Source organism: Carcharodon carcharias, chromosome 12 (assembly GCF_017639515.1).
Source record: "Carcharodon carcharias isolate sCarCar2 chromosome 12, sCarCar2.pri, whole genome shotgun sequence".
NCBI lineage: Eukaryota > Metazoa > Chordata > Chondrichthyes > Lamniformes > Lamnidae > Carcharodon > Carcharodon carcharias.
Window position 1 is genome coordinate 72,658,425 of NC_054478.1, and position 26,174 is coordinate 72,684,598.

Genomic DNA, 26,174 nt, shown 5'->3' on the forward strand with positions numbered 1-26,174 from the left:
ATGCCATAAGATCTGGTTAGCATCCCTGATTTAAACCCTCTACAAGCTCCAAGATGCTAATTCCAAATGATAATGTGGAACAGACATTGGCATCTTTGTGCCTGTTTTCTGTGTTCATATGTCAGGCAGAGGTGATAAAAATATATTACCCTGAAATGGGTTAACAGCGAGGATGCAATACAGCTGATGTGTGCTCTTTATTACCAACAACTAGTAACCTTGAGGGCTACACGGTGTGTCTGCATCTTCAGTATCAGGAAGGCCAGGGCTGGACATTAGGGAGAATGAGAGATTCCAAACGGAGGCATGTTCATGACTGGCAGGCAGCTCTTAAGAGTATTGTACTCGTAAAGTGTGCGTTGTCCATTGAAAATTCAGGGTAACTGCAGCCCTGCATCCTTCCCTAAGAGTTTCAGATGACTGTGTCCTGAGGATTTTTGTGATGTTGAGGACTGAGTACTATAGTTCAATAGTTCTATTGCTTGATCAGCCGACTTAGCCCAAATATTGCCTTGCACTATCACCATCGAAATCACACAGAAGGCAAAGTCCCTATTGATCTCCTTGATGCACCTTGTCCGAATGAAGGTATACTGCCATGACTGACCTGAAGATTGCAGTGGTGCTCCTTCCTCTTTTCAGCTGTCATTGTGAGTGAGATGTTGCAGAAATGTTTGAAGAGGCTGAACCATCTGAGGTGTGGTGACAAAAGGTCCTTCTATAGTTATGAACAACTTTATGAAAGGCCACATGCTCCTGAGGCTGCCTGACCTTCATAGGATGAGGACATGGTAAGCTAGAGTGAAACTACTCATTCACAGATTGAAGTGGATGGTTGAAATGAGAAGGATAGCATTGCAGGTAGTAAGGTGGGCCCAACAAAGCAGACACTGATCAGAGAGGATCAAAATAGCTAGTCGTCATCATCTTCCTGGAATCTGGTGGCGATTAGCGTTTCCGGTGCACACCTGCCCCTTGTAGCCAGTGCAATAGCCTCTTCTCCTGCTCCCTCAGCTTCCTGGCCATCCTTTGCAGGAGACCTGCAGCCATGTAGCTCCTCCATCTCATCATCTTGCAAGACATCCTCCCTTTGGAGCACCAGGTGTATAGCGCTCAGCAAGTCACGATGATGCATGAGACCATTTGGGGAGTGAACTGCAGAATGCCAACTAACCTGTTGAAACATCAGAATCGCATCTTCAAGATGTCAATGGTCTGCTCTATCAATGATCATGTTGCAGGATGAGCAACGTCATACCATTCCTCAGAGGCAGTTTCTGGATCCCAAACGGGGGCCATCGACCATGTCTTTTGTAGGTAGCCTTTGTCCCCGAGCAGCCAACCCTGGATATACTGAGGTCCCTCAAAGATTTGCGAGATGTGCGATTGACTCAAGATGGATGAGTCGTGGCAGCTTCCTGGGTATCTGGCGCATACCTGCAGAAGGTGATTGCAGACCAGCTGCATCAGTTTCCTGTTGATGTATTGGACTAGCTGCTGCCAGGGAGCTCTTAAAGCCAAATGAGTGCAGTTGAAGGCTCCTGTGGGAATCCAGAAATAGCAGAAGTCCTGGTTAAGCCCTTGAAGGAGCCACTCGTGTAGGAGCTTAGAACAGTGGTGACTTTGAGAGCCAGCGGCAACGGATGTCCTCCCAGTCCCTATGGTTCCAACTCCCCCTGAAGAATGTGGCAGATGTGACCAACCAGACCTCTAGACATGTGGAGGCATTGACAGCACTGTGTCTCGTTCATCTGGAGGTATGACAAGTGCCTACTGTACAGCCTTGGTCTTGTGAGATGCTTATGCTCAGCTCTGTGGGCCTCAGCTTCCGGGAATGGAGAGGGCCCTGCTGCCCCTTGCTCATCAGAGTGAGACTCTTCCTTTTGGTGAGCCTGGTGCTGATGTGCCAATCTTCTTTGCATTTGGTATTGCCTGTATGCCAGGATGAATGCAACGTGTTAGATTCACCATCCATCTTTCTCTCACTTTCCTCTCTGCAGGAACATTGCACAGAAGAATGAGTGAGCATTAAGCTCCGAAGGTCATCTCCCTGTTGCTGACTGGGGATTGACTGTGGTGCCAATGGGATCCTTTCAGTGCAGGCACAACATCCCAACTTAAACCCTTGGTAGTGTGATTATATCCACCCCTCCTCCTCCTCACCACCCCCTGCCCCCCCCACCCCCCCACCCCAGCTAACCCTACTGCAATGAGAGTGCATTGAACAGGCACTTAAATCTGCAGGAGTTTTGGCAGGCACTAGAAGCCTCAGGCTGCGCACTCTAACATCCAATGAGGGAATGAGATTTTTTTAAGGGGAGGTGGGTGTTCCCAGCTCTGAATCTGCAATGTTTAGACATTCTGTAGACAAAAGGTATCTGCAGTTTGTCCCATTGCCTCCTTGACCAAAGGGTTGTTCTGCAAATGGGGATCTCCCAAGAATGGGACAAATGGGTTATTGCAAGGAAATCGATTCATGGGATGAACCGTGATTAGTCTTGCACGAATGCGTCATAACGGTTAAGGCTCCTGATTCCCTCCACTGTCATTGAAATGCTCCCAACACATCTCAGCTATGCCTTCCTCTTTATCAGGGAATACAGATTTCAGTTGGGTGTCCCTTCAAATGGCCCACAAGTGCAGTGGTCAACTCCTCCCACCAACCCAGAGAGCCATCCCCTGCAGAGTTTGTTTATACTTTCTTTTTCAACTGCGACATAGCTTCAGGTTAGAAAATGATGGTGCTGAGGTTCTACTACCAGACCAGCTTCGACCTTCCCCCTGTGACTGTGGAAATCCCTTCCATTGTCCTGGAGTAGCATAATGTTCAGATTACCTTCCCTCCAATCACTCTCAGTTTTGCCCTTCCAATCCTTGATCCCATTGTCATTGTGGTGGTTATCACTGTCTTACCCCCTGAACCCTCTGAGGTTGATGTGCCAATGCCCCATGTAGACCCAGCCCCTCCCCATCTTGAAGCCTATTGCGCAGTCACATATAGTGTCACATATACAGTCACAACCCTCACCCTACATTATCTTCTCCCAATCTACAGGCTGCAGATGACTTCCCTGGCAGTGACTGTGCCATCTGCGGCCTAGTACTATGCCAGAAACCCCCAAACTGACATGTGTGAGGTGGTGACTACTCCCTGTGCACACTGTGCTGGGCATAACTGACACAGGACGAACTGGCCCTCCCCCTCCCTGTACTGGCTCAAGGGCAGTCGTTCGACAATCAGCAATCTAATCCGCGACACTTCTGCACTGGACTGTCTTTCCATTTTGGCCCCGGGGACGTTACCCCGGACCCTAAGACAAGTCTTTGCCCTCCAGCTCTTTCCCTTGCCTCTGTCCTATGTCACACTCCACCCCCAGACCAAGTCTTTTCCCACCAGCTCCTTTCCACCCAGCCCCCCACCACCTTACCGCTGCTCTGGTATGTACAGCCTTGGCTCTGAATCCTCCTTGAGTTCCCTCTGCTGCTGCCTGCACAGCCTGGCAGGGAGTTGGAGCAGCTGTGAGTGCAGCTCGGTGAAAGGTAGGCGAGCATACCTCGAGGTCACGGTTGAAGTGCAGTTCATCAGGTACGCGTCACTTATATCTGATCATGAATGACGCCAATCTAATTAGGCTCCAGCATGGTCTTTTGGTCAGGAGTGGGGGGCGTGATTCTGGCGAGCTGCCTTTATAATGAGCATTCACGATATTTACATATATTCAAGTGCCATCCCCGACATGGCGCGGCGGGGGAGATGTGCGCTGCCATTAAAGTTGGTAGCGGACAATCGTGATGTCTTTTTATGCTGGCGGAAACCAGGTTTTGGAGCTTCCTACACATTTTCCAGTTCTGCCCACCATGACACCTGTCACTGACGGGACCAGAAAATTAACAGATGTCTGTACACATGCAGAAGCTGTACAACTGGTCCATTCACATTCCTAACTCAAAGATGCAGTTCCTGAATAAAAACAGGTACTTCTAGTTCACAGATTGGTCTTCACTGGGAGAAAGTCTAGATAAACTCCAACTTTTTAATAACACTCTAATAAATAGAAGCATGACAGGGCACCACAGTCCCTTGGAATACACATCCCATTCCATGTGGGAACTTGAGGATGCTTCTCATGTCCTGGACAACCACGGGCTGGATTTAGTGTTCCTGATGCAGATCCTGCCAATGAAATCCACATTGCATAGGTGAGGTCCCGACCAAATTAAATGTCTATCAGGCTGGGAGCTCTCCATTGCAGGCAGTGCGACTGGGAGAGGTGGCTGCTGCCAGTGATACAGTGAGCCTTCATCAGAGATCACCCAGGAGGTGAGTGGATTGGGTTGGGGGGTCACGGGGGGTGGAGGGGGAGGAGGAGAGGGGCCAGATGCAAGAGCTGGAGTTGTCTCTCAGCGGGGTCCTCCTTCTTGATGCTGGGTCCCTCGATCGGGCACTTGGTGTCTTTGAAAAGAGAGGCCCCTGGGAGGCTGCTGACAGAACCTACAGGTCAAAACCTGCAAGAGGCATGGGAAACTCATCTGAGTTCAAGAGAATCCCTGTGCCATCACCAAGCCCCAGTGGGGTCAGGCACAATGATTTTTAACTGGGTCAATAATGAGCCTAATTAGCCAGCAGGTAGGTTCCCTGCATTGGTCTATTCCCATCACTGACTTAATGGGGGTCGGTTTTCCCATTGGCAAGAATGGGAAGTGCGGCCTTCCCTGCGATTATGCAGGCCCACTGCTACCTACACTGCTCCACCAGGCTCCATTAGATCCCATCTCATGTGTGCAGGAAGAGTTGTCAGCTGGAGGAGCTTGAGTTTCAGGTTTCGGAGCTGGAGCAGCAGCTGCTGTCATTGTGGTGCATTCCTGAGACTGAGAACTATGTGGATAGCACATTTATGGAGGTGGTACCCTCACGGCTTAATGTTATGCAGGCAGAGAAGGAACGGGTGACTGCCAGACAACCAAGGAGAACCAGACACATGGTGCAGGAATCTCCTCTGCTTCCTGCTCTCCTACCAGTATTCAGTTCAGAACACTGGTGAGGGTGATGGTTCATCTGGGGAGTACAGTCAGACACAAGTCCATTGCTGCATGGGTGGTTCAGTAGAGTGGGAGGACAACATTCCAGAAGCTGACTCTCTGCCATGCTGTGCCATCTTCACTCTTCCTGTAGGTAGACACTTGTCTATAACAATTTTCAGTATCTGCTGCAGCCAGAATGCACTCCCCCTTTAAGAGGCTCAGGCTGCAGAGTATTATAGGCTACCTTTAAATGGTGCAAGCCACTGCAGAACTTGGGCCCCATGCCCCATGCTAAGATGCACAGCTACCATCATTTAAGTTAGCAGGCAGCACACAAACTACATGCATTACTTAGACTAGGTGGCGGTTAATCACGTACCATAATCCCAATACCCTTTTTCTTGAGCTATCGAATTTTTATCATAGGGTATCCACCATGTTTACTGTTACCTTTAAAAGATAGAAAATACCATACTCTCAGCACTTTCAGACATCTAAAGGTTAAAATTAACAGTTCTCAAGGTACCAGGCTCCAGACATCATTTTGAAATTTGCTGAAGCAATACAGCTTGCATGTTTTTCTCTAGCTATTTTACAAAACAGTATGAAATCACATTAATAATTAATTTGATTCAGCACATCATCCTTTAGGTGAGATTTTAAACTGAGGTCCCATCTGCCTGTCTGAGTCGTTCAGGTGGTTGGTAAAGATCCCACAGCACTATTCAAAGAAAAGAATTTTCCCAATGTCAACCAATAAAATAATTGATTAACCATTCATCTTATGCCACTTATGGAACTGTAATGGGTGCAAAATTACTGCTTGCTCACCTACATAACAACAATTAATGTATTTAAAAATAATTCATTGTACCTAAAGGCTTTGGGATGTCTATATCAGCAATTATAAGGTGCTCTCCAATTTTTTGCTTTTTGTGCTATTCTGTGTGATTAAAGAAGTAGCCCCATTTCTCCATTATATAATCTGCAAGGACTTCAGTGCCACATTCAACTAAATTGGTTTTATGCATTTTTTACTGAGCTATCAATCTAAATTTGTGAATTCCACAACTGGATTCATCATTTATGCAATAAAATAGCTCATTAGATACCAGAGAAGTGTGGAAAAAGGATTACAAAGCCTCCTAGTTTCTGTTTTTCCCACTATTGGATTATGTTACAAATAATCAATTGTGGCACTAGTATAAACAGCAAGCCTGCCTGTTTTTCTTTAGCTTGTGCTAAATTATTAAGATCTTCATAAATAATGATCTACAATTAATGAGTAACAGGTTATTAATATTCTTCATTATGATTTGGCAAAATGGATGAGCTATCTTTTGTATCTCTGAAACATTATACTTCTGTTTTATAAATGCTGCCTGCATTACTGCTATCAAACAAAATATAAGAATTACACAAAAAGATTAATCACAACATTAACATTTCTTTTCGGTATGTGGGCATTGTAGGCATTTATTGCCCATCCTGTTTTCCCTGAGACGATGGTGGTAGGTCTTCTCCCTGAAGTGTTGCAGAGCATGTGGTATAGAGATTTGATATAACTGAACGGCTTTCTAGGCAATTTTAGAGGGTAGTTCAGAGTAAATTATGTTAGTGTGGGACTGGTGCATGCATGCACGAGCAGGCAAGGATAGCAGGTTTCTTTCCCCAAAAGGTATCAGTGAACCAATTTGTTGTAACTACAACCTCATAGCTTTATGGCCACTTTACTGATATCATGTTTTTTATTGTCAGATTTATTTCTATTTCTCAAATTTCATGCTGAAATATGACCTCACATTATCTAGATTACTACTGCAGTAACATAAACACAGTGCTACCATAATAAATTTATTCATAATTTAGGAATGCTAGTCATCTAATCATTAGAAACTAAGCTGCTTTATGTGTAGTAATAATTATACAAGCTGGCCCTGAGAAATTATTTATTACATATTGGACAAAACTATGCACGTTTAGTGTTGGAGGCAAATATAAAGGAATATCACATTTTGTGGCCAAGAGCAACAAGCAGTCTGCAAAATAGTTCTCAATGCACTGGGCTACTTTTTTTAAAAGCCAAAAGAATTATAGCAAAAGTTCTATACTAATAAGCTTTACTAATGAATGCTAAACTGCTTCTGCCAACAAACAACTTGAAAGCAACTGAAAAGATGCAAACTTATATATGCAATACGTAGGGGTTTATATTTTTAGAAATGGATCATGAAATAAATCATCATCATTCTGTATTGTAATACACTTAATGAAGGCCAGGTCAAAACAAATAATTTCCCTGGAGTATAAGAGTACCTGGTGATATAATGTAGAAGAAGTCCTTGAAGTCATCCATCCAGACTTCTGCCAGGCGTCTATTGTTCTTGTTAATGATATGTCCAGTACCACCAGGGAAAGTATATGGGGTTGCTTTACGGAACACATGACCAACGTGAGAACAAGTAATAATTTCCAAGGAACCACCACACTGCCATATCTGGGAAAAGACAAAGGAGATATTTTTCTTCACTGGTATTAATTCACCCAAATCAACTCAGTAAATATGATGTCAATACTCTCAGCAAAGTCAATGGTTACCCTCCTACACTCTAATATTTGGACCTTAAGTTGCATTGTACTTCTTAGGTAAACAATGCTGTGTTGTGATGAAAACAAAATGTCTTTATTCATTATTACTAGATATACATGTGTCTCAAATTTTCTTTACATTAACTATATCTTTCAAAAATTACAGAAAACTGCTTCATAAAATTCAACAAGATGTTAAATTTTCTGCTGGAAATGACTTTGGGTAAATATTCTATCTGCCCAGTTATGAGCTTATTTATTCAAATTGGATGTCTGTGATGAGGGAATGTCATACGACATATTCCTGTCACGGTGCTGCAGAAACGTTGTGTTCAAGAAATGCTTGCACAATTGCTGTGGACTGTTTGGGGGAGGAGTTCAAATATAAGTAGCCAGTTAGCTTAGTGCAATCCACTGCAGAGTGTCAAATTCAAAAGCTAGAACCTTAAAAAGCAAAATCTTTAATCAAGAGCTTTCCAAATAACAAGACATTAAATATCAAAAGCCAAAATATTTTAGTGCCATCGTCTTCCAAACTAAACTGAAACAAGACAACCCATTCCTGATATCATATTTCCCGGGACCTTCTATTGTACAATTATTCCTACCTTTATCAGGCAGGAATCGAATTAATCTATGCAAATCAGAGTACAATGACATGCACTGGAGCCCAATGCCATTTTCTACTGAGCAGAGCTTTCACCATGGAAACTTGGCTCAGTAAAACCTGATGGTACAGTAAAAGGGCTGACAAGTTAGGTGGTAAAATTATTTTTATTGAGCAAAAAGGGGCAGAATTGCTCTTCAAGGTTACACAGGAAAAATCATGGCCAATATGTCATCCTGGGCCCCTGCGATTATAAGCCCCTGCTCCCCAAACTATGGGTGGAATCTTGTAGAGGCAACAGAGTCATGTCCAGCTGAGCTTCACATCGATTCCTTTCGGGAATGCCTGCCGTATCTTGTTCCACTCAGGCATTTGACAGACTAACAGTCTTTCCCCAGCATCAAGGACCTCGGGGGCAGATGTCCCGCGTGCCGAGAGTTGTCAGCCAATCAGAGCATGGAAGTTGAATGGTAGTGCCATCGGAGGGGCAGTGGTTCCTGCTGGTCTGACACCCACCCAAGGCCTAGAATTGTTTCGGGATCCCAGGCCAAAGGTGAATAATGGCTGGAAGGGAGGGTTGTGGGGTGGGGGGTCTCAGGGAAGAGATTCGGCAGCAAGGGCAGGGGGTGATTCTCAGAAGGCTTCCTTCTTCCTGATGCCAGGTCCCTTCATCAGTCACTGAGTACCTTTGAACAAGGGAACCTGTGTGCCCTCAAGCAACCTCAACAGGGTTTTCCTGTCATGCTTCCCCCATGGCGAGACCCCCCCCACCTGCTGCTGGGTTAATATCAACGGTAACAGGATGAGGCCTTTGTTGCCATTAATTCCCCAGTTAAGGGCCTCAGTTGGTGGCAGGGCAGGAAGGCCTTCCCGAGAAGGACCTAATTGGGGTGGAGGTGGGAAATGTAGTGGGGTTCCCACCCGCCGCTCTCCTGCCTGATTAAATGGCCTCCCCCGCCACCAAACCTGTCACTGGTAAAAGCATAAGATTCCCCGCTACATTTCTGCCAGTTGGATCAGCCTCCATCTTCTGGTTTCTGCAAAATTTGTCATACAATTTAATCCATCTTGCAACAGTTCTCCCTGGTGTTGTTGGCACATTATATAACTCGCATAGTCCTGCATCAAAATCAAGTCAGTGCCTGAACTTTATAATTAGTTGCCCACAATCCACGCGAGTGTCTCATAAATCTCTCAAAATAGTTAAAACAGCGGGACAATTGGGGAGGTTAGTACACTACAAACACAACCTTCCATCAGTTGGGGTCAGGGGGTCAGCGCTTATGAATGAGTAGCTGTAACATATCAGGATTGTTGATTATTTTGATCTAGGAGGATCTCAGTTTAATTTATTTTGTAATTATGACATGAAGATGTTTTCAGGATGTATCTTTTGAAAACAAATTGGATCAGTTGAAGAATATGAACAAATCAAAGTTTGTTTAAACATTCTGGTAGACGTTTACACCTATTATTACTTGAGCCTGCAGAAGGCGGCTGCCACAGAAACCTTAACCAGGAGGTTAGGGTTAGAAACTAATTTGATTGACACTCTACTGGTCAATGCTTGGAGACAGAGAGGAGGGACAAGATTTGGCTTCCTGTTCAGCTAAAAAGAGTCTAGATGGTCAGAACGTCTGAACTGAACTAAGAATTTTGGACGGAGAGAGGGTCTCTCAAGCTTCAGGATAATCTGCTTAAGGATAATTACTGGTCAAAAAAGTTTCATTTAGCTCACTGACTGGGACAGTGTTGTGTAATTTGCCATTTTCGATGTGGAGTATTACTAAATGAATTTAATTTACTTTAAGCATTCAAGTATAAAATGAAAAATAGCTTCCTGATTTATAACTTGTCTTATCCAACTAGAGTCTGCCTCATGGAAAATTGGAGAAAAGGATATGGAGACACACACTTTATTTCAAATCAATATCCAACATACAAAACAAGGTGCTTCAATGTCAGGACCACCTCTTTCAGAACTTGATACTGGGCAGTAAAGGAGAATTCCTGATCATAAGCGGTATAGAGAATGCTTATGGTGGAGACCTGCTATTTGTCAAACTGTATTCTTGTTTTCTTTATTCATTTATGGGATGTGGGCATCGCTGGCTAGGCCAGCATTTATTGCACATCTCTAACTGCCCTTGAGAAGGTGGTGGTGAGCTGTCTTCTTGAACCGCTGCAGTCCCTGCAATGTAAGTACACCCACAGTGCTGCTGGGGAGGGAGCACCAGGATTTTGACCCAGCGACAGTGAAGGACTGGTGATATATTTCCAAGTCAGAATGGTGAGTGGGTTGGGGGGGATCTTCCAGGTGATGGTGTTCCCATGGATCTGCTGCCCTGGTCCTTCTAGATGGTCATAGGTTTGGAAGGTGCTGTCTAAGGAGCCTTGGTGAGTTCCTGCAGTGCAGCTCATAGATGGTACACACTGCTGCCACTGTGGGTCAGTGGTGGAGGGAGTGAATGTTTGTGGATGGGGTACCAATCAAGTGGGCTGTTTTGTACTGGATGGTGTCAAGCTTTTTGAGTGTTGTAGGAGCTGCACTCATCCAGGCAGTGGAGAGTATTCTATCACATTCCTGATTTGTGCATGTGTGTCCCTCTGGATGTTGACATCCATACCTACCTCTTCACCTTACGATCTAGCCCATCTGGAATCCTGTTTCTTTCTTGCCACCATCCCTCTTCTGCTCAAACCACCCCTCCATTCTTCACCCTATCCAGCTAGTTGAAAGGAGTTTTTTTGGTGCCTTGCAAGTCTCTGTCTTTCCATGATTTAAATGCAGCCTGTCTCTCCTATACAAGTCCTTTTTATTCTGGAAAGATTCCCAGTTCATTGTGAAAGTAATATATTTGTTCTCACAGCATTGTAAAATTGCTCACAAAGCCCCAACAGAAAATAACCACTTATATTCTGCAATTTTGTTATTCTAGCTCGTGATGCTTTGAACCATGACATAGAGAATGCTACTTAAAAAATAATTTTATAGAGAATAGAAAGAGCAAATGACTAGTGCCAAAATAGTTTGTGTCCTTTTGAACGCGATGCATGAGTACAAATAAGTTAAGTAACATGTTGAGAAATACAAAGTGATGGTGCACATTAGAAAAGAAAGCACATACAGTACCCTGATCTACATTAAAAGCTGGTACAGAATGAAAAATGGAGTGTTGTACTTAAGTACAGAGTTTATTCCATATTGCACAAAATGAAATATAGTAAACTGCATCAGTTACTACTTAGTTCTTAGAAATTTGACACAGCTAATTTGAGGATCTTTCTTTCCCATTAAATCCAGAATGCTACAATAAATTGAAACATTACAGTAGAATCCCCAAAAACAATATTGTTAATATGAAACATTATTATATTTTTTATTAGTCTCAGGCTTACTTTGCCAAATGAAGGAAACTCATGACATTTTCAGTTACCTGGCTTGAAAGTTATGTTACTGTTTTTATACCAAGGTCCTGTGATTCCAGCTGTAACCAGAGATCTTCAACGTCTGACCATACAGAATAGCATAGTCCATTTGCATAGTGCCTTTAACATAGTAAAATGTCCCAAGATGCTTTACAGGAATATTATCAGACAAAGCCTGATACCAAGACAGATGACATAAGGGGATATTTGGACAGGCATCTTGGGGGCTCAAGATTGACCAGAAACTTAACTGGACTAGCCAGATAAATATAGTGGCTGCAAAAGCAGGTCAGAGGCTGGGTATTCTGCAGTGTGTAGCTCACCTCTTGAGTCCCCAAGACCTGTCCACCATCTAAAGTACAAGTCAGAAGTGTGATGGAATACTCTCCACTTACCTGGATGAGTATAGCAAAAAGCTTGGCACCATCCGGGGCAAAGCAGTCTGCTTTATCAGCACCCCATCCACAACCTCAAACAGCTATGCGTACCATTTATAACATGAACTGTAGCAACTCGCCAAACCTCCATTGACAGCACCTTCCAAATCTAGGACCTCTGCCATCTAGAAGGACAAAGGCAGCAGATACATGGGAACACCACCGTCTGCAAGTTGCTCTCCAAGCCACATGCCATCCTCACTTGGATCTACATTGCCATTTCTTCAGTGTTGCAGGGCCCAAAAACCTGAAACTCCCTGCCTAATAGCATCATTACATCATATGGACTTCAGCAGTTCAAGAAAGCAGATCACCATCCACCTCCTCAATTAGGGGTGGGCAACAACTGCTGATTTGCTAGCGATGGTCACATCTCATGACAAATGAAAAAAGCCATGTTTACTATACTGATTTTCATAACTTAACCCTCTAAGCCATTCTGCTGAATCTATGCTGCTCTCCCTCCAAAGCCAATCCATCATTGCTGAGGTGTGATGCCCAAAAGTGGATGCAGTATTCCAAATGGGGTCTGGTCAAGGCTCTGTGCAAGCATCCCCTTTGTATTCCAGTTCCCTTGCGATACCAGCCAACATTCCATAGCTTTTTATGATTATTTTTTGAACCTGTCTGCCAGCTTTTAATATTTTATCTACTTCAGCTCCCAAATCTCTTCGTTTCTTTTCAGTTTCTCAACATTTCGAAACTACTTTCATTTGTCTTGCTTGTCAAAACCAAATGGCCATGCACCTGTCCATACTCAAATCCATTTGCCTCAGTTAATTTGTCAATTCCCTTTGCCACCCCTTACTCTCATATACACTACATAATTGGCAGCATTTTGCCCTTGGCGGGGGTGGGCAGGGCAGTCGGGAAGCCAACCACCACCCGCGACCGGCGCCGCACCATGATTTCACACTGGCGGGCCAATTAAGACCCGCCCAGCCTGAAACGGGAGCGGCAGCGCTGCCTGTGTGGGGGTGGGGGAGGAGGGTGAGCGGGGCGAGTGCAAACTTTGTGCATGCACGCGAGTGAGTGCTTCATAATCTCCCTGAGGCACACAGCTGCCTCAGGGAGATGAAGAGATATGAAAAAAAAATAAAAATGTAATGAAACATGTCCCTTCATGTATCACATGAGCAGGGACATGTTATTGATGAAAAATTAAAGTTTTTATTTTATTTTTATTTGCTTTTGGAAACCTCAACCCGCTCGTGGATGATGTTTCAAAAAAAAATGCAAAGGCCACTTGCCAATTGTTAGGTTAGACAGCCAAAGAAAAATTTAATTGATTACTTAATGGCCTTAACAGTCCTGTTAACTGTCGGCGGGCCCCCTGCTGACACTGGCATGCGCCCGTTGAATGAACCATTGCACGACTGTGCGTTGATGTCGGCACACTCAGTCGTCGTCAACGCATGTCATTTCACGCTCGAGCGGGTCAGGCACGTGCCTGCCCACCGAGAGAAAATTTCTGCCTGTTGTCTCTTCTGGACCTGCCTCCTTGCCCTAACCGTGGTAGAGATTGAGGCACTGTGGGTCAGGCCTGTCTTTGATCAGAGAAATGAAGAAGAAGAAAAAGAATGTTGCTTCTATTAAATGTCTATATACTCATACATAATTGGGGTGGAGAAAACCTGGAGATGTCCTTTCAGGTAAGTAAATAGTTTATCTTACAACAGAAATTACATTGCCAAACTAAAACAAGTCAGAACTGCTTCAGTTTCATCACACTTCCTAGCTTTCAATCTCTCATGTATAAAGCACTTTGGGATATGATTATGTTAAAACCAATTCACAAACTCAAGTTCATTGATATTTACATTGACAGGAGAATTATACCATATAATGCACAATCTCTTTCTGCTTCTTTGCCACTTTAACTCTTTCTCAAGCCAATTTGCACACCAATTTTCAGCTGCAGCAAACAAATGCAGTATCTGTCTCAGAGATACATTACTGGTGTTCACACCACCCCTTAAATAATGGTGACAAGTCTAGGAAAATGTGCTAGGAGCAATAGCCATGTTAAATGTGGCAAGGTAGGCTCCTGGCAAGAGTTAAAGGGAACTGCAGAGGTTTTGGGGAATAATTCTACTGCAAATTTTGGTTTGGCAGTTTTGAAGCAGTAGATCATTATACTCCATTTTCCGCCCTAAAACTGTAATCTGATGAGTGGTAATAGAGGAGAATCTAATCCACAAACTATCAAGAAAAGCTGTGTGACACACTAAAATTTTGTTCATATGAGACTTGACGACATCTTACTTTGCCCACAGATTTTATCACTAGGATTTTTTCCAGCAAGTTACCATTGCTTACTTGATATGGTTTGATTTTACAGTACTTTGAGAATCATCCTCCTGAAAGTTCAGTCATAAATATGCACAATGTGCTCAGCCAATAGTTAATGAGTAGCTGGAAAATATCAATTTTTCATTATTGCATGTTTAAAAGTAAGTTATTCTGTTGCCAAATTCTATGTACATATTTAAAATTGAGTGAATCGTTTTGACACAATGATTAATGATAAGATAAACTACTTACTTACCCGAAAAGACATCTCCAGGTTCTCTCCACCCCAAATATCCATCCCTGCATCATATGTTCCAATTTCTTCAAAATAATCCCTGTCAATCGAAAACAAGCCCCCGGCCATGGTAGGTGTCCTAAAGGAAAGACAATAATTCATATGTGACTTCTTGGTACGGACAACTACAATTGGTGGTAAATATACTAGCTTGGTGATGTAATTAATTATTTGTGAAGTTTCTCAAAAATATATTGGTGATTTAAATTCCTGGAGCAGAAGTTCCATTTTTACTTCTCTGTAGTGAATTGGTACTTAGAAATCTAGCCTAACAGGTAAAATCTACCTTTTTCTCTGAATAGGAATGTTGGCCAGTTAAATGGGGTGTGGTTTAAGATTTGTCAATACCAATGGGGAATTCTATTTCACTGGTGTCAAAAGAAATTTCTTAATACCAATGTACTTGCCATCCATCGTATAAACTTGTGTGCCAAAAATAAAATATACAATTATTTCTTTATAAGTAGGAGAAAAAGGTGAAGGAGCCTGAAAAACGAAACTATTAAATACATTAACATTCACCCTTGTGTCTTAAATTCGTTCCTGATCATATGTCATTCTGTCTTCTGTTATTGACAACTGTCATTTGAATTTTAACATAATTGAATACTAATGAATATTTTAATGAATTAATAAACATATATTGAATATTAAACATAAAACTCATCCTGATATGGGTTAGGATAGATTATTTATGGCTACCTTCCATGGCATTGCTCTTTTGGACCAGTCAGGAGTCAAAGCAATCAAAAACAAAAACAGAATTACCTGGAAAAACTCAGCAGGTCTGGCAGCATCGGCGGAGAAGAAAAGAGTTGACGTTTCGAGTCCTCATGACCCTTCGACAGAACTAGTTCTGTCGAAGGATCATGAGGACTCGAAATGTCAACTCTTTTCTTCTCCGCCGATGCTGCCAGACCTGCTGAGTTTTTCCAGGTAATTCTGTTTTTGTTTTGGATTTCCAGCATCCACAGTTTTTTTGTTTTTATCAAAGCAATCAAAGCCAGTCTATCTAGGAGTGATTGCCAGAGCTGGATGACTCAAAATTAACTTATTTGAAATGCGAGTATAGTAGTTGGACTCAAGGAGGTCAAAAAGAAGAAGGAGGGATGGTGACTTGGATTATAATCCTAGCCCCTTTTTGGGATTTATCCAGATCAGGCAGACTCCTCAGATGAACACTCTCACTTAAGTTTGAGAAAGACAGGCTTCACAGATGCTTAAATGGGTTGGAAGAATTGATCTAAATCTCCCTGAAGGAAAGGAACCACTAGAGAATATTATCATCCTCCAGACAGCCTTTTTAAGATGCTTTAGCCAGTTTATAGCATATCTCCACAACAATGTACCTCTCCACTGATGGGTATATGGAGAAGTGTTTTCAAGTTTGGATACAGAAGACTATATGAAACATTATACTTTCCAAATTATATAAAATTTAATTAAAGAACCAAACATGTATTTCACTTTAAATGGTAATTGTAACATTGAGCATTTGAGGAAAAGTGTAATCTTGTTTCTATTTGAGAATCCAAGTCTTATTAATGATACAGAGAGATACTTAAGATATCCATCAATACTTAAAGCAGTATTTACCTTAAACACCCGAGTAAAAAGCTATCCAGCAAGATACCTCTGTCCCAATTAAGGGGAGAACTATCCCACTACACTACAGCAGCTATGAAAAATGCTGGTGTGAATCCAACAAATCTAAAAATCCTCTTATGTGGTTCCAATTTTTACACCATAAAAGAACTGAACCAGCAGGAAGCATGTTAAGTGCTCATGCTGGAAAACATCCTTTGTTTTCATCAACATGCTTCATTTTAGTCAACATCCTTCGAGCAATCAAGATACTGAGAGGTGCAGATAGTGGTCACTACACTCAGTTTCCAGGATTCAGTTGAAAAAATATTTTGGATCATCCTTAAGATTGTCTGTTGTTAGATTGCAGTATCTTAACAAGTTATTAATGCCTTGCTGAGATGACGTAAAGGCCAGTTCCCTGTTTTTTCAGGACTACTTTGTGTTAGGATATATCATATTCTATGCCACAGGACTTTTTTTGTCCTTCAGCCATTATGTCCAGGCATGTATATAAACTTTTAAACCTTTGTCTAGCAGATTAACTTTACTTTTAATTTTTAATCCCTACTTCATATGGGAATCACTATTTTAATATTATAACTCTGTATTTATTGCTGCATTCCTTCACAATAGTCCATGACAAGTCACAAGTATTGCCTGAGGAGAGGGAACCATTTGAAATGTCAGCTAGCATAGGGGCTAGGAAGGGAAATTAGGATAAAGTGCCACGCCATGGACAGAATATTGTCATTGGCGTGCAGGGGCGAGCCTGACACGCTGATGCATAAAATGACACGAGGCGACGTCAGGTGTGCACCCAGACAGACCCATTTAAGTGTCTGTGAAGCCTGTCTTTCTCAACCTTAAGTGAGAATGTTCATCCGAGGAGTACGCCTGATCCCAGTCATTGTGCATCATTTTGATACTGCATTCAGTGGGCGCATGCCGTAGATGGTCGCACGCCTGTTGAACTGTCAACGGCCTATTAAGGCCATTAATAAAGCAATTTACCTTATTAACAACGCTGCCCATCCAACCTTAATGTTGGTGGGCAGGCGAAGAGCCCAAGCTGCCTTCGCGTTTTCCAGGAAACCTCATCCACGGGCGGGATGAGGTTTCCTGAAGGTTTTATAAAATTAATAAATAAATTTTGTCAACTTCACAAATGTGTCCCAGCTCATGTGATACTGTCACATGAGGGGACATGTTTAAGTAATTTTTTATTTTATTTAAAAAAAAAACTTTTATTATCTACTTAATCCCCCAGAGGCAGCTCCATGCCTCAGGGAGATTGCTGCGTTTTTGAGCGTGCATGCACGAAAGAGTACAGGCCCTGGTTCTCCCTCCTCCCCCCACCCACACAGGTTAGCACTACCGGCCGCGCGTTACGCTGGGCAGGCCTTAATTGGCCCGCCTGTGTAAAATGGCGGCGCTCAGCCGATCGCGGGTGGCAGTTGGTTCCGCGCCTGCCCCCGCCCGCTCCTGCCCAGCCCACCTGCCATGGGTAGGATTCTATGCCATAGATTTGCTAGCAAAGTTGAAAACTATGGGATAAAATGGACAGTGGCAGCTTGGAAATGAAGCTGGTTAATTGACAGGAAACAGAGTAGTGGCGAAGAGTTGTTGGATTAGAGGCATACAGTGGACTCCCCAGGTATTGGCTCTGGGCCCACTGTTTTTCCAAATATATGTCAATGACTTGGACTTTAGTATACAGGGCAAAGTTTCAAAAGTTGCAGATGACACACAACTTAGAATTAAAGTGACCTGTGAGGAGGTTAATGGTAAACTCCAAGAGGACAATGTTAGGCTGACAGAATGGCATGTGGCAAATGAAATTTAATGCAGTGAGATCTGTGCCATAAATGATTCTATGGTCCTGATTTTCGTGTCTTTGACTGTTTTGGAACTGGGGGTAGGGGTAATTTAAAAATGGCATACAGGACCCAGTTAAGGATTCCCGCCCCTCATTTCCAGAGCCCCCAATTTTTTTTTTTTTGACTCGGGATAAGGGTGCAGATGGAGAGCCCGCTCCTTTCACTCCCAACCTGGCTGGTTCCATTGTTGGGCAAGGCATCTCCTAGCCACCCCACGATTTTTGTGGAGTCGGGTCAGCTTCTCCATGACTCATGGTTAACGGATTTCAGAGGGAGTCATGGACCATAGTCTGGATTCGGAAACGTTTTGAAATGTACAGTCAAAAGGTCTTATTGTGTTGGCCCCCAATCCCAGCTCATGCCCCTCACCCATTCCCATAAGCCCCTCATACCCTCCATGACAACTCATTTCCATTCCCATCCACCCAGTATACACACACTGCACAAAACCAGTGAACCTATAGCAACAATAACATATGTGGAACTGCTTAAAAAAAAACTTCCATTCATAATTTACTTTAAAAAAAGCTGTTGCTACAATCCTATAGAAGTGTCAACCAGACCTTTAAAGTATCAATAGCTCATTCACATAGGCCTGAATTTGTCACTTGTTGGGCATGCGCGATGGGAAGCAGTCGGGAAGTGGGCCTCCGGCCGCAATCAGCCAATTAAAGGACAGCCAGTGTGAAATGTGCACTGAAATGTTCAGCGCTGCCAGGGTGGGGGCGGGAAGAGGGTGCAGGTGAGCACTTCTAGTGATGCAAACAGTGAGTTGCAGACCTCCATAAAATAAAGGAAATGACAAAAATGCTGCAAAATATGTCCATGCAGCAAAATCAAGCACCTGAGAGCATACCTCATTTAAAAAGTCCCCAGATATCTCTTATTATTTTATTTCCCCAAAGACATTTCAGCCCGCCCTGGATCGAGGTTTGAAGAAAAATGTGAATGCCGCCTGTAAATGTGGACGGCCCACGTAAAATCACTCTTAATTACATCATTAATGGGCTTAATTGCCCGCATAATTGTCGTAAGGCGTGCTTCCGACTGCCGTGTGCACCCGCCGGACTAAATATCGCACGAGTGCGTGAGACAGCGAGACCCTCGCCTGACAACATCTCGCCCTATTTCATGTCTATTCAAGTCGGGCATGCGCCCATGTGACGTAGCACTCTGGCCTTAATCTTTTTATGGGAAGCTGAGCTCTGTGCAGAGAAGATTGACAGTTTCTATTTTTCTATGATCTCTTCTGTCAATGGTTCAAGATAAAGGGGTGCCAAATGCTTATAGCATAAATGATACAAAAGATGTTGCAAAAGAATAACCTGCACTGCATTTGAAACAGAGTGACTTGGCCAATCACCTTGACATGAAAGTTCAACTACCAGGACATTTGGCTCGGGCAGATTGTTTGTATATTGGTGGAAACCCTGTGGTTTTGATTCTGCTTTAGCAAACTTACTACTTTCAGTAGAACCTGGGTCTGAATGATTTGCCAATATGGTGCAATTATCAGGTCTGAACTTAAGTAAGTGAGATTTCAGAAGTGATGTCTTACAGAAGTGAGGGTGGAGGGGGCAGGAGAGAAGAGTTTGAAGAGATGCTTGATTGTTCTGAAAAAAAGTCAGGCGTAATTTTTGCAATCCAGCTTAATCCTGGAATAGTTAGTGATTAATTTCATCTTTGAAAATACATGCAGAGTGTTGAGACATGCGTGGTGTTACTTATACATACAACTGCTGAGAAATTGCAAAACAAGATCACCTCAGGTAATGGGACATGTGTGGTAAAATCCAGGCAAGTGTTGGATAAGGCTTCCATTCTTAAACAAGTCAAATCCAGAATATAACTCTTCTACTGTATCTTAAACGATTTATAAACCAAAGGAAATGTCTGCTTCTTTGCAATCTGAGCCTATTTTAATGCATAGTTTTACAGAAATAAATCCCTCACTTGATATGTAAATGTATTGAAACACAATCTGCAGAACAACAAATAATTGACATGTCATGCCAATGGTACAGCGGGCTGCATCTTCCGCTCACCAACGCGTAAAATGATGAGGGGTGACATCGGGCACGCATCCCGATGTCACCTCACGTCATTTAGATTTCCAGCTTGGCGGGCAGGCAGCCGAATTGGCTGCGCGTCCACCGAACTGTCAAAGGCCTATTAAGGCCATTAAAAAAGTAATTAAACTGATTAATGGATCTGCCCATCCAACCTTAAGGTTGGTGGCAGGCGAAGAGCCCGGGTGGCCTTCAGAAAAACCACGCAACCTCACCCACGGGCAGGATGTGGTTTCATGAGGGTATTAAAATATGTATAAAATATGTCTAAATAAAAGAAATTGACATGTCCCTGCCCATGTCACATGAGGGGACATATCAGGAATTTTTTTCTGCCTTTGATGAAATTTTGAAGCTTGAGCCGATCTCCCTGATGCAGCACTTTGCCTCAGGGAGACCTGTGTGGATGAATGCACTCCTGGCTCAGGGAATCCCCCCCAACTACACAGGGAGTGCATAACGCTTCCAGGCGGACATCACACTGGGCAGGCCTTAATTGGCCCGCCCATGTAAAATGGCGCCAAGCCGCCGACTGGGGGCGCTGATCAGGAACCCTGCTGCTCGCGCAAAACACCCCTGACGAGGGAAAAATGCTGCCCAGCATATCATATCATATCCATTATATAACATTCTGTACTTGCAGGAGATGTAAGAGGATATTTGATACTTCTCAATAGAGACCACTAAGATGCAACGATGATTTGACACTTCTTCTAGGCCTTTGAAGTTCAAAACTGAACAATATCAGTGCTATTCCATGCTGTACTGAAGGCTAACAGATTAAGTTAACAGATGGCAGTCATTGTAAAGTGACAACTTTGCCTTACAATGATAAAGCTTATTAAATATAACTACTAAATAATGCCCTTATTGAGTTTTATCTTTTCCCAGAAAAAGGAGAAGCCAGGAAAATAATCACTGTAACTACCCATCAATTGTATGTTTAGGTGAACACGTAGGAATTAGGAAGAAAAGCCTTCTTAAAGCAGAGAAGGTTATGTTTAAAATCAGGAAGGGTTTTGATAGACCAAATAAGGAAAAACTGTCTCCAGTGGCAGGAGGATTGCTAATCAGAGGGCACAAATGTAAGATCATTGGCAAATGAACCTGGGGTGAGAATGAAGAGACATTTCTTTACACATAAAGCTATGATTACCTGGAATACATTTCCTGAAAGGCTGTTGGAAGCAGATTCAATCATAACTTTCAAAAGAGAATTGGATAAATACTTGAAGAGATAAAAGTTGCAGGGCTATGTGGAAAGAGCAGGAGAGTGGGACTAGTTGGATAGCTCTTTCAAAGATATGCACAGGTACTATGGACCAAAATGTTTCTTTCTATATACTATGATTCTAATAATGTGTGACCTTTCAATGGACATAAGTGCACATGATTGAGATTTGTATCCATTTCTATGACTATTATCGATCTCCATTCCAAATCCTAAGATTGGAGACAGTTGAAAACTCTGTCAAGTACCCGGGTCATCATGGCACAACAGAGACACAGCGAAAAGATAGAAGCTGAAATAATATCCTGTCATTCCAAAATGGCCCGTAGAGCGTAGGAGCAAAACAAATTAAAATGTTCTTACCAGACCTTTTGGCCATTATTACGCAGGGACTACATATATTTCAAAAGTGCTTCATTGTTTGTGATACACTTTGTGAGATCCTAAGGTTGAGAAAGATGATGTATGAATGCAAGTCTTTCTTTATTTTATCTGTTCAGTGCAACTGGTTGGGATTAGAGAGCTGTCCTAGCTCTCCCTAGGTTCAGAATGGCATAAAATCTGCTGGGCTATGAGAGCTGATAAGAACAGAAATTCCTTAGTATCCCAGTATATAACCAGGCATGCCTCCAAAACTGTCCTTAGTTAACAACAAGAACAACTCGCATTTTGCTGATGTCTTTAACACAGTGTGAAGTTCCAAGGCAGTTTGTAGGAGCATTATCAAACAAACAGTGTCAGTTGTGGCTCTGTTAGAAGCACTTTTGCCCATGAGTCAGATGGTTGTGGGTTCAATTCCCACTCTTAGACTTGAGCACAAAAACCAAGGCTAACCCAACTGTAGTACTGAGCGTGTGCTACAATGTCAGAGGTGTTGTCTTTCACACGAGACATCAAATCATGTTTCTGTCTACCCTCTCAAGAGGATGTAAAAGATCCCATGGTACTATTTTCAGAGAAGAGCAGCGGAGTTATCCCTGGTATCTTGGCCAATATTTATCCTTCAATCAACAACATAAAAAAATGTTATCTGGTCAACATGTTGCTGCTTATGGGAGCTTGCCAGGAGCAATTTGGTTGCTGCACTTTCTACATTATAACAGTGACTACACTTCAAAAGTACCTCATAGGCTGCAAAGTGCTTTGGGGCATATTGTGACTGAAATATGCTATATCTTTCTTTTTCAAAAAAAAAAATTGACAGTGGGCCACAAGAGGAGGTATTAGGACATATGACCAAACCTTGATCAAAGAGCTGGGAAAGGCAGGGAGTTTTAGGGAGGAAATTTCAGAGCTTAGGGTCTAAACATTTGAAAACACAGCCACCAATGATGAAGTGGTTAAAATTGGGGATGCACAAGAGGTAAGGGGAAGATGTATTGGTATAAAACTCAGCAGATCGGGATCCACTATAAGTTGCAGTCAAGATCACAACACATCTCCACTGTCCCAGAACAGATTTGTTTCCCCTCAAATATTCTTTTAGTTACATTTTTGTGATTTGAAAGTTATAACAGTTCATAAAGTTACTGTTATACATCTCACCTCTTGTTCATCTGGCAATATGGCACCCTTTATGATATTACATTGATGTTAAAATTAACTTCCTATTACTATACTGAATTTAAGTTCATATCGTATCAATTATTTTCACAGAAGGGAAACATTTTTAACAAGAATCAAAATGTAACTGTCCAACTAATGAGACTAACAAAATTACCAAGAATTATTTGTTACTGATAGGTCATGTGAGACAAGTATAATAATCACTGAATGGTTAAACTTAACTTTGATATATTGCTGTTTGTGACTAAATTTATAGCCCCCAGGGTTCTACTTTCTGGGTCCATCTCCCTGAACTCATCTGGCTCACTATTTCACTCCATTCCTTTAAAAACATCTCAAAAGTCACTTCATCCAAGCCTCAATCACCCCTCTGAAATGATCTCCCAAGCTCAGAAGTGCCAGAGTTGTATGCTGAAGCACTATATGAATGCAAGTTGTCTTTGAACTTCCCTCCTTTCAAAGGGAAACTTGTGAGTATTCTAACATCAAATGGTTATTGACAAGTAGTTGGGAGCAGTTTTGGCAAGTACTGGGAGCCCTTAGCAACAGTGTTCAGTGTTTATCTTTTGCCTATCCTATCTTAGTGGGATTATTAAGAGTGGTGACAACCAGCTGCTCAGCATTGAGGCTCTTAAAGGATTATAACTGGGTGACAAGGGTGGTGCTGTTGTTGTCTGACACACTGACCTCTACCTCGCAGAGGCTGAGCATCAACACGCAGACACTTCCTCCTACCTCCCCCTGGACCATGACCCCACCACTGAACATGAAGCCATTGTTTCCAGGACTGTTACTGACCTCATCTCCTCTGGAGATCTTCCTTCCACAGCTTCCAACCTGATAGTCTCCCAACCTCGGACGGCCTGCTTCTACTTCCTACCCAAAATCCACAAACAGGACTGTCCCAGCAGACTGATCGTGTCAGCCTGTTCCTGCCCCACGGAAATCATTTCTTGCTATCTTGGCTCCATTCTCTCTCCCCTTGTCCAGTCGCTTCCCACCCAGATCCGTGATTCCTCTGACACCCTACATCATATCAAAAATTTCCAGTTCCCTGGCCCCAACCGCCTCCTCTTCATTATGGACGTCCAATCCCTCTACACCTCCATCCCGCACTGGGATGGTCTGATGGCTCTCCGCTTCTTCCTCGAGAAGAGGCCCGAACAATCCCCATCCAAAACTACTCTCCTCCGTCTGGCTGAACTTGTTCTCACACTGAACAATTTCTCCTTAAATTCCTCTCACTTCCTTCAATAAAACGTGTGGCTATGGGTACCCGCATGGGCTCTGGCTATGCCTGTCTCTTTATTGGGTATGTGGAACATTCCTTGTTCCAGTCCTACTCCGGCCCCATCCCACAACTCTTTCTCCGGTACATCGATGATTACTTCGGTGCTGCTTCATGCTCTTGTCTGGACCTGGAAAAATTATTAATTTTGCTGCCAATTTCCACCCCTCCATCATTTTCACACGGTCCATCTCTAACACTTCCCTTCCCTTCCTTGACCTCTCTGTCTCAATTTCTGGTGATTGACTGTCCACCAATATTCATTACAAGCCTACTGACTCCCACAGCTACCTCGACTACAGCTCCTTACACCCCACTTCCTGTAAGGACTCCATCCCATTCTCTCAGTTCCTTCGCTTTGTTGCATCTGTTCTGATGATGCCATTTTCAAAAACAGTTCCTCTGACATGTCTTCCTTCTTCCTTAACCGAGATTTTCCACCCACGGTGGTTGACAGGGCCCTTAACCGTGTCCGGCCCATCTCCCGCGCATCCACCCTCACACCTTCCTCTCCCTCCCAGAAACATGATAGAGTCCCCCTCATCCTCACTTTTCACCCCACCAGCCTCCGCATTCAAAGGATCATCCTCCGCCATTTCCGCCAACTCCAGCATGATGCTACAACCAAACACATCTTCCCTTCACCCCCCCAGCAGCATTCCACAGGGATAGTTTCCTCTGGGACACCCTCCATCACCCCCTACACCTCAACCCCCTCCCACGGCACCTTCCCATGCAACCGCAGTAAGTGCAACACCTGCCCCTTTACTTCCCCTCTCCTCACCATCCAAGGGCCCAAACACTCCTTTCAAGTGAAGCAGCTTGCACTTCCCTCAATTTAGTCTACTGCATTCGTTGCTCCCAATGCAGTTTCCTCTACACTGGGGAGACCAAACGCAGACTGGGTGACCGCTTTGCAGAACACCTTCGGTCTGTCCGCAAGCATTACCCAGACCTCCCTGTCGCTGGCCATTTCAACACTCCACCCTGCTCTCATGCCCACATGTCCGTCCTTGGCTTGCTGCATTGTTCCAGTGAAGCTCAACGCAAACTGGAGGAACAACACCTCATCTTCCGACTGGGCACTTTACAGCCTTCTGGACTGAATATTGAATTTAACAATTTTAGATCATGAACTCTCTCCTCCATCCCCACCCCCTTTCCGATTCACACCACCCCCCCACCCCCGACCTTTTTTCCAATAATTTATATAGATTTTTCTTTTCCCACCTATTTGCATTATTTTTAAATGTATTTCCATCCATTGTTTTATCTCTACCTTTTAGCCTTTTTCGATTCCTTTACCCCACCCCACCCCCACTCGGGCTATCTGTATCTTGCTTGTCCTGCTTTCTACCATTAATTAGCACATTCTTTAGATAATGTCACCATCTTCAACACCTCTTTGTCCTTTTGTCTGTGACATCTTTTGGTCATCTCTACCTATCACTGGCCCTCTATCCAGCTCTACTTGTCCCACCCTCCCTTTAAACCAGTTTATATTTCACCTCTCTTCTATTTTTACTCAGTTCTGTTGAAGGGTCATTCGGACTCGAAACGTTAACTGTGTCCCTCTCCGTAGATGCTGCCAGACCTGCTGAGTTTTTCCAGGTATCTTTGGTTTTGTTTTAACTATGACTGTGTTGTGCTTGGTGCTAAATCATGTGATAACCCTGCAACTATTGCCAGAATTTCAGACTGGCTGGTTGTTTCTGGTTTTATTGCAAAACATTCAGTGATTTGCTTGGGATCTTCCCCACTCACATGCCCACCTGCCCACCTACTCACTTACCATTGACCCATCTAGTTACTTACATACCTACCCACACTACCCATTCACTCACCCATTAGCCCATTCATCTACTCACCCATTCACATTCATTCA

The 26,174-nt window shown here is 43.3% G+C and overlaps 1 protein-coding gene across 1 annotated transcript in view; it reads right to left on the reverse strand.

The window, feature by feature from the left end:
- Positions 1–26,174, reverse strand: part of galnt13 (UDP-N-acetyl-alpha-D-galactosamine:polypeptide N-acetylgalactosaminyltransferase 13) — a 581,993-nt gene that overhangs the window by 136,665 nt on the left and 419,154 nt on the right. The window contains exons 7-8 of the mRNA XM_041201818.1: positions 14,633–14,750; positions 7,339–7,519 (exon numbers count right to left, since the gene is read on the reverse strand). Of these exons, the coding sequence (XP_041057752.1) occupies positions 7,339–7,519; positions 14,633–14,750 (299 nt within the window). The remainder of the gene's footprint in view (positions 1–7,338; positions 7,520–14,632; positions 14,751–26,174) is intronic.